General features: G+C 36.9%; 1 protein-coding gene across 4 annotated transcripts in view; it reads right to left on the bottom strand.

Annotated features, from left to right (window-relative positions):
* The window catches only part of HPSE2 (heparanase 2 (inactive)), a 778,921-nt gene that overhangs the window by 685,836 nt on the left and 80,715 nt on the right, over positions 1-12,370 (bottom strand). For 3 of the 4 annotated variants that reach the window (XM_003255321.2, XM_003255319.2, XM_003255320.2), the window contains exon 3: positions 6,279-6,440. The exons of the other annotated variant lie outside the window; for it this stretch is intronic. In XM_003255321.2, coding sequence (XP_003255369.1) covers positions 6,279-6,440 — 162 coding nt within the window. The remainder of the gene's footprint in view (positions 1-6,278; positions 6,441-12,370) is intronic. 4 annotated transcript variants of the gene reach the window in all.

Below are 12,370 nucleotides of genomic sequence, written 5' to 3'. Positions count from 1 at the left end.
AAGAAACTACCATCAGAGTGAACAGGCAACCTACAGAATGGGAGAACATTTTTGCAATCTATCCATCTGACAAAGGGCTAATATCCAGAATCTACAAAGAACTTAAACAAATTTACAAGAAAAAAACAAACAACCCCATCAAAAAGTAGGCAAAGAATACGAACAGACACTTCTCAAAAGAAGACATTTATGCAGCTAACAGACATATGAAAAAATGCTCATCATCACTGGTCATTAGAGAAATGCAAATCAAAACCACAATGAGATACCATCTCATGCCAGTTAGAATCTTGATCATTGAAAAGTCAGGAAACAAGAAATACTGGAGAGAATGTGGAGAAATAGGAATGCTTTTACACTGTTGGTGGGAGTGTAAATTAGTTCAACCATTGTAGAAGACAGTGTGGCAATTGCTCAAGGATCTAGAACCAGAAATACCATTTGACCCAGCAATCCCATTACTGGGTATATACTCAAAGGATTATAAATCATTCTACTATAAAGACACATGCACACATACGTTTATTGTGGCACTGTTTACAATAGGAAAGACTTGGAATCAACCCAATTGTCCATCAATAATAGACTGGATTAAAAAAATATGGCACATATACACCATGGAATACTATGCGGCCATAAAAAATGATGAGTTCATGTCCTTTGCAGGGACATGGATGAAGCTGGAAACCATCATTCTCAGAAAACTATTACAAGAACAGAAAACCAAACACCCCATGTTCTCACTCATAAGTGGGAGTTGAACAATGACAACACATGGACGTGGCCTTTTGGGGGATGGGGGGCTAGGGGAGGGATAGCATTAGGAGAAATACCTAATGTAGGTGATAGGTTGATGGGTGCAGCAAGCCACTATGGCATGTGTATACCTATGTAACAAAACCGCATGTTCTGCACATGTACCCCAGAACTTAAAGTATAATCATTTTTTAAAAAGAGGCTGAATGTATGCAATCCAACAATCCCACTACTGGGTATCTACCTAAAGGAAAAGAAGCCACTGTATCAAAAAGACACCTTCACATATATGTTTATTGCAGCACAATTTATAATTGTAAAGATTTGGAACCACCCTAAGGGCTCATCAATCAATGAGTGGATAAAGAAAATGGGACATATATACCATGAAATACTACTCAGCCATAACAAAGAATAAAATGATGTCTTTTTCAGCAACTTCCACGGAGCTGGAGTCCGTTACTCTAAGTGCAGTAACTCAGGAATGGAAAACCAAATAATGTAGATTCTCACTTACGAGAGAGCTAAGCTATGGGTTTGCAAAGGCATACAGAGTGGTATAATGGACACTGGAGACTCAGAAGCAGAAGGTGGAGAAAGGAGAAGGACAAAAAACTAGATATTGGGTAGAACGTACGCTACTCAAGTGATGGGTGCACTAAAATCTCAGACTTCATCACTATACAATTCATCCATAAAACCAAAAACCACTTGTACCCCTAAAGCTGTTGACATTTTAGATAAATAAATAATAAAAATTAATGAATAAACAAATAAAACTAAAACTGAAAAGAGAGGTTAAATATATGTATGTGTTACTTCAAAATTACACTAAAAATCCCATGAAGTGTGCTTGAATAGTTATGATGTTTACTATATTTATTACTTATAAGGCACGAATACAAGGATTTCATTTATCAGCTAGTTGTAAAACATGTCTTTCACCATTGCAGGGGCTAGTCTATACATTTTTATACAGAAAAATTTCCCTAGAAAGTTTAGGATATATATATATACATACATGTGACACAATCTTTAGCCCTCTAGAAGAGTCACATTTTACATTAGTGTCAGGAGACAAGGAACCATCTACTTCATTTACTTTCTGCTTTGTAGGAAAATACATTTGTGTATCAATATGCACCCAGGTGGGTGTGATTGGATGTACAGCACAACCCAAACTCCTGGATCGCAGACTATTTAATACCAGGTTTTATCCCCCTGGCATTTGCTTCCAACTTTATCAGACAAAGTAAAATAATGGTGATATAATCCATATCACTCTATAGTATTTTAATAAACATGCAAATAAATAGCACACAATGCTACATAATCACTTTTCAAGGTGATTTTTTAAACATCATTTTACTTTGATAAAGTAGCAATAGTCCCCAGATAATTATGGTTTGTGCTAACTGAAAGAACAGTCCTTGTTTCATTGATTTGCACACTTTTGCTCAATTGAAGTTAACAGAATGGGCCACAACTGGAAGTGGAAGTCTCTTTTGCTTAATTTATTTGCCAGGGTAACACTATAAAGCCAACCATTGGAATCTCCGTCCAGTTTGGAGTCTAATGACTGAATGAAGAGGTAGAAAACCAAAAATGGCAGCCAACACATGACAAGAATCCTCATAAAGGAATGTTAGAAAGTGTCTCGTGTAATGCCATCCATCTATAATGGCTACAGTTTCAAGCTGTCTGGATACAGATGGTTGACTAGATGACTTTCACAACACAAATAAATTTTTAGAAATCTGACCTCATTTCAGGCTCATTCACTATGCTTTACATGCAATCCAGAATGCTGCACACATATGATATTCCTTGCCTTCTAGGAGTTTATGTTCTAAACAAAATCCTAGAAATGTTATTTCACCATAAGGTTGACTTAACTTTTATGTTTTTCATTTGATTACAGCACAAGGATCTACCTCAAAAGTTCAATTTATACCTCAAGGGGAGGGAGCAAGGTTAAGGGAGACAACTGAATTCGAACCCATAAAAGTTATTTAATACATGTCAATATTATACCTAAAAAGTAGTCTTCTGGCTGGGTGCGGTGGCTCACGCCTGTAATCCCAGCACTTTGGGAGGCCAAGGTGAGCGGATCACGAGGTCAGGAGTTGGAGACCAGCCTGGCCAATATGGTGAAACCCCATCTCTACTAAAAATACAAAAATTAGCCGGGTGTGGTGGCATTTGCCTCTGGTCCCAGCTACTCCGGAGGCTGAGGCAGAAGAATCGCTTGAACCCAGGAGGCGGAGCTTGCAGTGAGCCGAGATTGTGCCACTGCACTCCAGCCTGGGTGACAGAGCGAGACTCTGTCTCAAAAAAAAATAGTCTTCTAATGAATTCATTCTTTATGTACACAGAAGAACATTTTCAACAAATTTATAGAGCATTGTTATATTAGGAATCATAAGAGCACAAAGAACACATCTGATTCCTGTTCTTTTTTTAAAGTCTCCCACCCAATTCTCCCTCTCATTAGCCACTCCTTGAGTGACATGCACAATAACAACACTCTAAGAAACTGCAGGACAAACATATACGCCCCCATAGGTGAGTCAGTGGGAAAAGTGCAGTACATGACTCATCACCATTTAAAACAGTTCCATCACTGATGCTCTACTGGAATTACTCCATCATCTCCCTGTAACCTTAGAGTTTACTTTAAAAACCCTCTAGGCTAGGTGAGGCTAACATTATTTCCAGTATCATATAAACCACTGACATGAAAACATTAAGGCAAGTTTAAAACTATGCAAAAATATATTAAAAGAATCTACTTTTCTACAAATACAATGTAATAAGGAATACTTCAACAAAGTATATACATTAAATTGTATTAGTTTTTATTATTTCCATTAACTGGGCTATCACTAACAATTGTAGAGTTGTTTTCTTTTATTAAATGGTTAAAAGACCTTCAAAGCTAGAATACAATTTGCCCTTACCTGGAGTAAATGAGTGGCTGTTTAACAGGGATCATTAGCTGTAATGTAGAATATGAAGGCATGCCTCTCTCATCAACAGTTGACAGTCACATCAGGTAAAGGTGGAACATCAAAGAATGAGGACTTGCTTATGAGGTGGAACTCAACAACTATCATTTCTAGCATGCTCTTAACCATCTGACACTTGAATCACTTAATTTTTGTTACTATACTGATATCTTAGTTGTCTCATTTTTAAAATAAAGAATATACCAGTAACTGACCAGAAAACAATTACTATACACCCATACACATGAAATTCTATAAATAACTGGTGGGTAGAGGAGAAGGATGTAAAAAGTGATCTCTTTCTGAGATTGCAGAGGCCCAGTTTCCTCATTGTGTTCCCACATAAATACTTTCATTGCAGATATTTCAAGTGTTATGCCAGACTTACACAGAAAGAAATCCTGGAGTATGTGTTCTGAATGTGTTGGTAAAGAAAGTCACTTCATTTGAGAGGTCCCTGCCCCTTCAACCTCGCCCTCCTTACCAATATACATTCATCACTGAAAAGGGAAATATTTATAAAAGTTAGTTTAGTTATGTTTAAATATTATGTTTAGCTGTCTGGAGACCATGTTCTCAAGATTTATACAAGAAATCAAGGATCAAACTTCATAACAATTAGAAAACCACACTGTGTAAAATCAAAGACTTAGTTAAAGGAAATTAAAATAGTTTTACCATTGGAACTAAGCTGAAATGGCTCCATCTCTTCCCAACACCTGGAATCAAAACCTTTTGAACTTTCATGTAAATAAATGAGGACATGCAAAATGCTCTGTCTGCAGCAAGGTACCACCTCTGCACAGGCATTTGGGTGAAAAATGTGGAAAATGCCTGAGGACTCTGAAGCAGCTTAGGAGAAGTGAGAGCAGGAAAGAGGCTCTTCTCTAGGGTAAGTTTGTTTAGTAGAAAGTAAGCAAGTTGTCAGGGTAAAAGTTGACAATGTTGATTCCAACAGTTTGAACTGCGAATAAACATCCAAAGGGATTATGTTACTGAGAATTAGAAAAGATTCCACTAAACTCAATACAACACTTGTGTTTTCAAAGATAATATGCCTTCAAGCCATACTCTGGAGCCTCAGTTTAGGGTTAGAATTACCCTAAGCCCTTTCTATACCACATTAAAGAACACAAGGTCTGACCCCTCTAATAAGTGCCTAAAAATATTAGAATAAAGATGGAATAAAAATACTTCATTTCCACTCACTGAATTGGAAAATACTACACACACACACGTATTTATACACACACACACACACACACACACACACATATGAGGTTGACTAAAAAAACCTGAAGAAACGTGTATGCTCTTCCCAAACATCTAAACTTAAACCCAATTTCACTAACCAATTTAGGGAAATACATGCATTGGCCATAAATCACTTTTAAGTTTTCCCTTCTTAATGACCTATCAAAGAGCAAAAAACAGGGCCTGTACTTATGAAATCCATAATCCCCTTTTCTGCTCACCAAAGCCACATTTAAGTCTGGCTTTCATCTCATGCTGTTGGGTTTTTCACCAGGTACAAGATGAAAAGCTGGAAGAGTCTTGTGCTTTTCTAAAAGCAAAACAATTTGGTTGCCACTCAGCAATTCCTGGTGACATGCCAAGAAGTCTGTATAAAAAAAGTTAAAGTTTTCCTAACTTAGAGCTTACAAAAATAAGTGTGAGATGTTCATAGCCTGTCAGACAATTCATTTTTTTATTTTTTTAATATTCATAAACAAGGGAAAACACATACTTTTGACTTGTTAAAGTTTATTTGGATCACTATAACGTAGGTCTGCCTTATGTGGTCTCAAGAAAATGGAGGTAACTTGGACTATTCTTCTGAGTTCATCTCAAATCCTTAATGATTCTCACATAAGATTCTGCTATTATAATCTTTTCCAAAGCCTGACAAAAGCATGCAGCTCGTTTGCTCATTACCAGCAAGTCTGCAAACAGCCTTGAAAAAAGTTGATTCTCCTTGTAGCTCTGACACATATTCACTTTACTCCTGGAACCAAGGATGTAAGGGAGCATGGCTCAGTCTCATAGCCTCTTTGCTCTTAAGAAGAAAATCAAATTCCCCAGATATTTCCAAACTCCACCAAGAATAGAATATTCTCTGCTCTGCCTGAAGACCATTATCTCGTTTACATTTCATCTTTATATTCACTGGGTTCATAGAAAGGGCATACATGGAAAGAGGAAAATAGCTGTTTCTTAAAAGACACCAAATTTAGTAATTCTCTCAAATCTACTGGCACACATTTAGAAAGTCATATTTTTAAAGGCTTCAATAGGTTTTCATCGGTTCTGTGTTTTGAGAAGAAAACACATGCTGAATCACCCATAACTTCAAACCAAAATATATCTGCAAACTACAAGGAATATTTGTAATAGAAAGACAAGTCATCACAATTTAAAAAGTGATATAGTGGGTGTAGACAGACAGATGTGTACCCCAAAAAACAAGTTACTAACTGAATGCTCTAAGATTTCAACCAACTCCAATAGCCTTACCTGTTAATATGAGATTACTGTAAGTATTGGAGAATTGCTCCTTTAGAAGAACCAGATGCATCTGAGCTGCCTTCTCCCTTTGGAGCTCCAGCATAACATCAGGGTGCTGGGCAATCTTGCAGCCTTTCTGTTTATCTAAGGCAACATCACTTCGAACAATGTCTACAAAAAGAAAGAAAGAAGGCAGGCAGCAAAAACTAAAACAAAACAAAAAATAATACATCATCAAAGTCTTGTTTCACCCAAAATGACAGAATTAATAAGCTACCAGCATTTTCATCAGCCTAAAGAGATGCAGAAGTAATCAATCAGAAGGCTCTCCAACTCCATGACACATCCTGAAAGTTCCTCTGGTCATTTCCAAATTCTTGGGAGATCTATCTGTTTCTTAGCTCTCTCTGACATCACTTAAGATTCTCACTTCTCAATTCTCCTTCCCAGCTCACCTTCAGGACTTATTTACCTCCTGGGGCCTTTTCTTAACATATCTTACCATTTTCCATGGGAAAAAGTATTATAATACAATTTTGAATACTAGTAATTATGAAGGTCATTCTCTCTACCTCATGCTACAGGACCAGGTGATAGCTCCAGCATGTGTATTTAGGATACTTGGTCTATTTTTAAATTCACCTGCCAGCCAGCCTACTCAGCTCAAGTTAGAGCTGCCGATCTATGGCTTACCTGGTCAGGGTTTTTTCTGCTATTTTTCACGTACCTCAAGTAAAATAATTTAATTCTGACTCAATAATCATTTTTTCAATCCAGAAATATTTTTTGAGTCACTGAAGAGAGCACAGGAGGTCTAGTCATGGCAGATCTGCCTTTTCCCCAATTATTTTCCCATACTGCTTTTTATACTTCGGTATGATTTTCATTCAAAGCAGATACAGTCTCCAGAAAACAGCTTCCTCAAAAGGAAAAATTCATACAGAATGCTTCAGCCGGGCATGGTGGCTCACGCCTGTAATCCCAGCACTTTGGGAGGCCAAGGAGGGCAGATCACGAGGTCAGGAGTTCAAGACCAGCCTGACCAATATGGTGAAACCCTGTATCTACTAAAAATTAAAAAAAACTAGTCAGGCGTGGTGGTGCACACCTGTAGTCCCAGCTATTTGGGAGGCTGAGGCAGGAGAATCGCTTGAACCCAGGAGGCGGAGGTTGCAGTGAGCTGAGATTGCACCACTGCACTCCAGCCTGGGCGATAGAGGGAGACTCTGTCTTTTTTTTTTTTTTTTTTTTTTTAAAAAAAAAAAAAAAAAAAAAAGAATGCTTCCCAATTAGCAGGAAGCTCTCATGCCCTAAAGTTATTTATTAATTTTTTACAAATAAAAATATAATTCAACTGATTCTCATAGGTACAAATGATACCATCAGCAGTAATCTAGGTGGCAACTCTAAAAACTCTCAAGTTTTGCATAACAAAACTGAAGAATTTTAATAGAAGGCGCTAAAAAATAACTGCTTTGCCACTTTTGACGCCAATGATTTTGGAAAGAATAAAACTAATGCCCATGTTAATGGTACTAAAAGAAAAGCTATATTCAGTGACACTTAAGAGAAAATTGGGCATATGGTGAAAAGGGTGAAACACTGTTCTGGAGAAGTAGTCTTTTCTTTCAGATATCTAAAAGAAAAGCCCAGGTATAAATACAAACCCATGACTATGAGGGTTAGGATGTGTGGCACACAAAGATAAGCCAGATGTGAAAATGGTCCTCACTAATTCTTAGATTAAGACAGGAGAGCTGAGTAGAAATAATACAGTATTTATGCCTAAACATGTATATACCAATTTCTTGAATATGAGTAATAAAGTGAACTCATTTAACAAATAACTAGTCTCATAGATTTTCTGAGACTTAAATACAAAAATTGGATAAATAAGTTCAAGAATATACTAGCTTTTAAGACAATCCAATAGAAGTCAAGAGGAATAATGCAGTTTACATTTATATAAATTACGTTTTATAAAACTTTTTGGATTACATCATCTCATTGGATCCTTCCAAAAATACTGTCAAATGGCAGACATTGTTGACTGGCTGACCCAAACCCTAAACACAATCCCTTCTCCCTTGCCTTCATCTATTATAGAGACTGAAAAGCTACACTATACAATTTCTCAGCTTTCCTTGCAGAAAAGGGTAGTTATGTAACATGGTTCTAGAAAGTGAGCTGCAGGCAGACATCTTAAAGGGGGACTTCCCTTGCCAGATTAAAAGAGAGAGCCTCACTAAGAGAAACTCAGTTTTTCCCTTTAGTCCTTTAGTCCCTCCTATTCTTTATGTCTAAAACATAGACATGAAGCCCAGAGTTCTAGTAGCCACTTTGTAACCTTGAGTTAAGAAGCAAGAGTAGGGGTCGGGCACAGTGGCTCATGCCTGTAATCCCAGCACTTTGGGAGGCTGAGGCAGGTGGATTACTTGTCAGGAGTTCAAGACCAGCCTGGCAACACGGTGAAACCCCATCTCTACTAAAAATATAAAAATTAGCTGGGCATGGTGGCACACACCTGTAGTTCCAGCTACTCAGGAGGCTGAGGCAGGAGAATTACGTGAACCCGGGAAGCGGAGGTTGCAGTGAGCCGAGATCGCGCCACTGCACTCCAGTCTGGGTGAAAGAGCAAGACTCCATCAAAAAAAATGAATAAATAAGCAAGAGGGTAAAGGATTACACACTAAAAGTGTTGAACAGAAAAATGGAAAGAGCTTAAGTCCCTAATGTCTTTATTGACCTACCATACCTGTGCTAGACTGCCTATCTCTTAATTTCTTGTCATATGAGACAAATATACTATTTATGTAAGTCATTAATAGTCAGTTACCTGTTTTTAAAATTTTAACCTGTTGTATAATCCTAAATGATAAAGAACACTATTATTACCTCTATCTTAAATACGAGGAAACTGAGGTCCACAAAGCTTGACTTGCACAAGTTCACAAAACCTGGTCAGTCCTCAAATCCAGGGATGTTCAAAGCCAATTTGAGCGCTCTTTCCAGAGCTCCTATATGAAACTCATGAGCTTAATAGTAGAATTACATTAAACAATAAAAGGAAGAACTAAAATGAAAAACTGAATTATACTGTTACAATGGTATTCCATAGACTGTTCATGCGGAAAAGAAATATGAATGATGCTTTCTCAGAAAAGATTATAAAACTTGTATCAAAACATACTATAAAAAGTGAAGGAGAGTTTCAATTATCCTGATATCTTCTGATATAAGTCTAATTTGAAGAGTAGAACACCAACTAAACTCCCTATTTCCTATCTAATAAATATATTGCTCAGAATGCAGCAGAAGCAACAATTACAACTGATATCCTCAACAACATTCCAACAAGAACCTTGAAATAAAGTAACTACATTACCTTTATATTAATAACAGTCAGAAAAGAAAACTATGAATATGGCCAAACATATGTCCTAAACTTTACAAAAGCAGATTTCAAAAATGTTTAGGGAAAAAAATAGATATGCTGTATCTAAAGTAAAAGTATGAATTCCTTATTCAACTCTAATCTGCTTGAAATTGTATCAATGACTAGATAAACACATAGCAAAGATACTTATCAAAGAAACACATGGTAATATATCTGGAGGAAGAGTTAGTATCATGTATGACACACTCAAAATTCAAAATTATCTTGGAAATCTAAAAACTTAGGCTGAAATCCCAAAAATGGAAGGTAAAGACATGAACACAAAGTCCTACATTTCTACTGAAAATTAATGACATAAGATTTAAGATGGGAAAGCTAGACCAAACAGAAGCTCATATACTTAAGATCTTATTAAGATTTGTAGGCTTTAGTTGAATACCAGTTTAATATAAGTCAGTGCTATGATACTGCTGCCAAAATGATTAATGCAATCTTAGTCTAAATTAACAGAACCAGAACATGCAGAATAAAGGAGGCAACACAGCTGTGCTACATTCCATGCCTACCAAGTGCAGCACAGTGAAGAGTTTGGAGTTAAGCAGACCACTGTTCAAATCCTGGCTTGGGACTCACTTATTAGTTGCAAAAGTGGCAGACAAAACACCTTTCTAAGATTACATTTCTTTAGCTACTGTTATTGTATAGATACACAAAAGGCATTGCACTATGCATACAATAAGAACACAATAAAGAGTACCTATAATTATTTTTGTTATTAGTACCCTGCTTGTGGTATTATATATTTCCAGCTATATTAGTCTCAAATGAATCCTGATAATCTAGAGTATGTCCAAAGAAAAGTACAAATATGGAAAATAATGTTGATCTTTTAAAAGAGCTGAAACTGGCTGGGCGCAGTGGCTCACGCCTGTAATCCCAGCATTTTGGGAGGCCGAGGTGGGCGGATCACCTGAGGTCTGGAGTTTGAGACCAGCCTGGCCAACCTGGTGAAACCCCATGTCTACTAAAAACACAAAATTAGCTGGGTGTGGTGGCGCATGCCTGTAATCCCAGCTACTCAGGAGGCTGAGGCAGAAGAATCACTTGAACTCGGGAGGCAGAAGTTGCAGTGAGCCAAGATTGTGCCACTGCACTCCAGCCCGGGCAAAAAGAGCAAAACTCCACTCAATAATTAATTAATTAATTAATTAAATAAAATAGTTGAAACTATGATACAATGGACTTCGGGGACTCAGAGGGAAGGGCAAGAGGCAGGTGAGGAATGGAAGACTATACACTGGGAACAGTGTATACTGCTTGGGTAATGGGTGCACCAAAATCTCCGAAATCACTACTAAAGAACTTATGCATGTGACCAAACACCACCTGTTCCCCCAAAACTACTGAAGTTTAAAAAATAAATATATATATTTATACAAAAAAATAACTGAAACTGAGCCTGGCAAAGAAAGAGCCAAAGATGACTTGCTTTCTCATACAGAAAAAATAGTTGACTTATTCTGTGTAAATCTAAAAAGCCAAACATTATGGGAGTACCCAAAAAACCAAACCTGTTCAGTTCCACATGAGAAAACTTTTTTAACAACAGAAGCTGTCAAATAAGGGAAAAGGACTACTTTATGAAGGAGTAAGTTTCCCATCCCTGGAGATATTCAAGCAGAGAATGGGTGACCCAGGCATAATGAACTAATTTCAATACAGATATTAAAACCTGCCAGATACAAGATTAGGTATTTTCACCTATATTATGTGAAGCAATATAGCAGGATGGTTAAAAGCACAGGTTTCGAATTCAAATATATACAAGTTTGGATCCCTCTAGTACTTACTATCAGAAAGCTCTTGGACAAACCACTAAATCTCTCAATGTCTTTCCTAATAAAGAAGGGAATTTCCTTTTTTAGAAACATGAAAATACCAATAGCTTAATTGTAATGAACTTATCACAGTAATAGAGACATATTAGGAATTCAACAAGTGCCAGATGTTTCAGTGGTTGTCAATAATAACATCACATTGTAATATCAGAAAGTTATTATTGGAGGATAGTATTATTCTTTTAGGTCATTTCAACACTTTTATGGTTCCACAAAAATGTGTGCTTTTCTTATGTCTTTATCAGACATAATACAAAGAATAAAGGCTCAAAGCCAGAAAACTTAGATATATATTTAACTAATTTACCAAATAATCATAAAACTCTAAACTAAAAAGTAAAAACTGTATGCTTGTTTTTTGCTTTTTTCTTCCTGGTACACCAAACTGGGGAGTCGCTGGCCTGGATGATCTCTAAACCTCTTCATTCCTCCTGCTAGTTCTTCCCTCTTATAGATATTCTTTTTTGTTATGTAATCAAAGTAGAGTTCCAAACTTGGGTCCAAATATCAAGCTATCCATACTGCTCTTCCCATCTCCCCTTATGATCCTTACCCTAGTATACAATTCAAGGATGCCAAAATATCCCATATATACCCTGATAGATGCAACAAAGGAACGGGCATCTTGCACCAAAGTTGATGCACTAGAATCAATTTATTGTCTATAATTATTTCTGGATGTCTAGGTATAAAAGCATTTGTATTTTCGTTCTTTATTCTTTCTTCCACACCTTTTCCATAAACTAACCAGTTAGTAACCCACAGCAGTGCTAGCCTAAGGTGGCAGTTCTGGTTGAGACAAATGA

Source organism: Nomascus leucogenys, chromosome 3, assembly GCF_006542625.1.
Source record: "Nomascus leucogenys isolate Asia chromosome 3, Asia_NLE_v1, whole genome shotgun sequence".
NCBI classification, from domain to species: domain Eukaryota; kingdom Metazoa; phylum Chordata; class Mammalia; order Primates; family Hylobatidae; genus Nomascus; species Nomascus leucogenys.
Note: the sequence above shows the minus strand (reverse complement) of the source record. Positions and strands in the feature narration are given on the sequence as shown.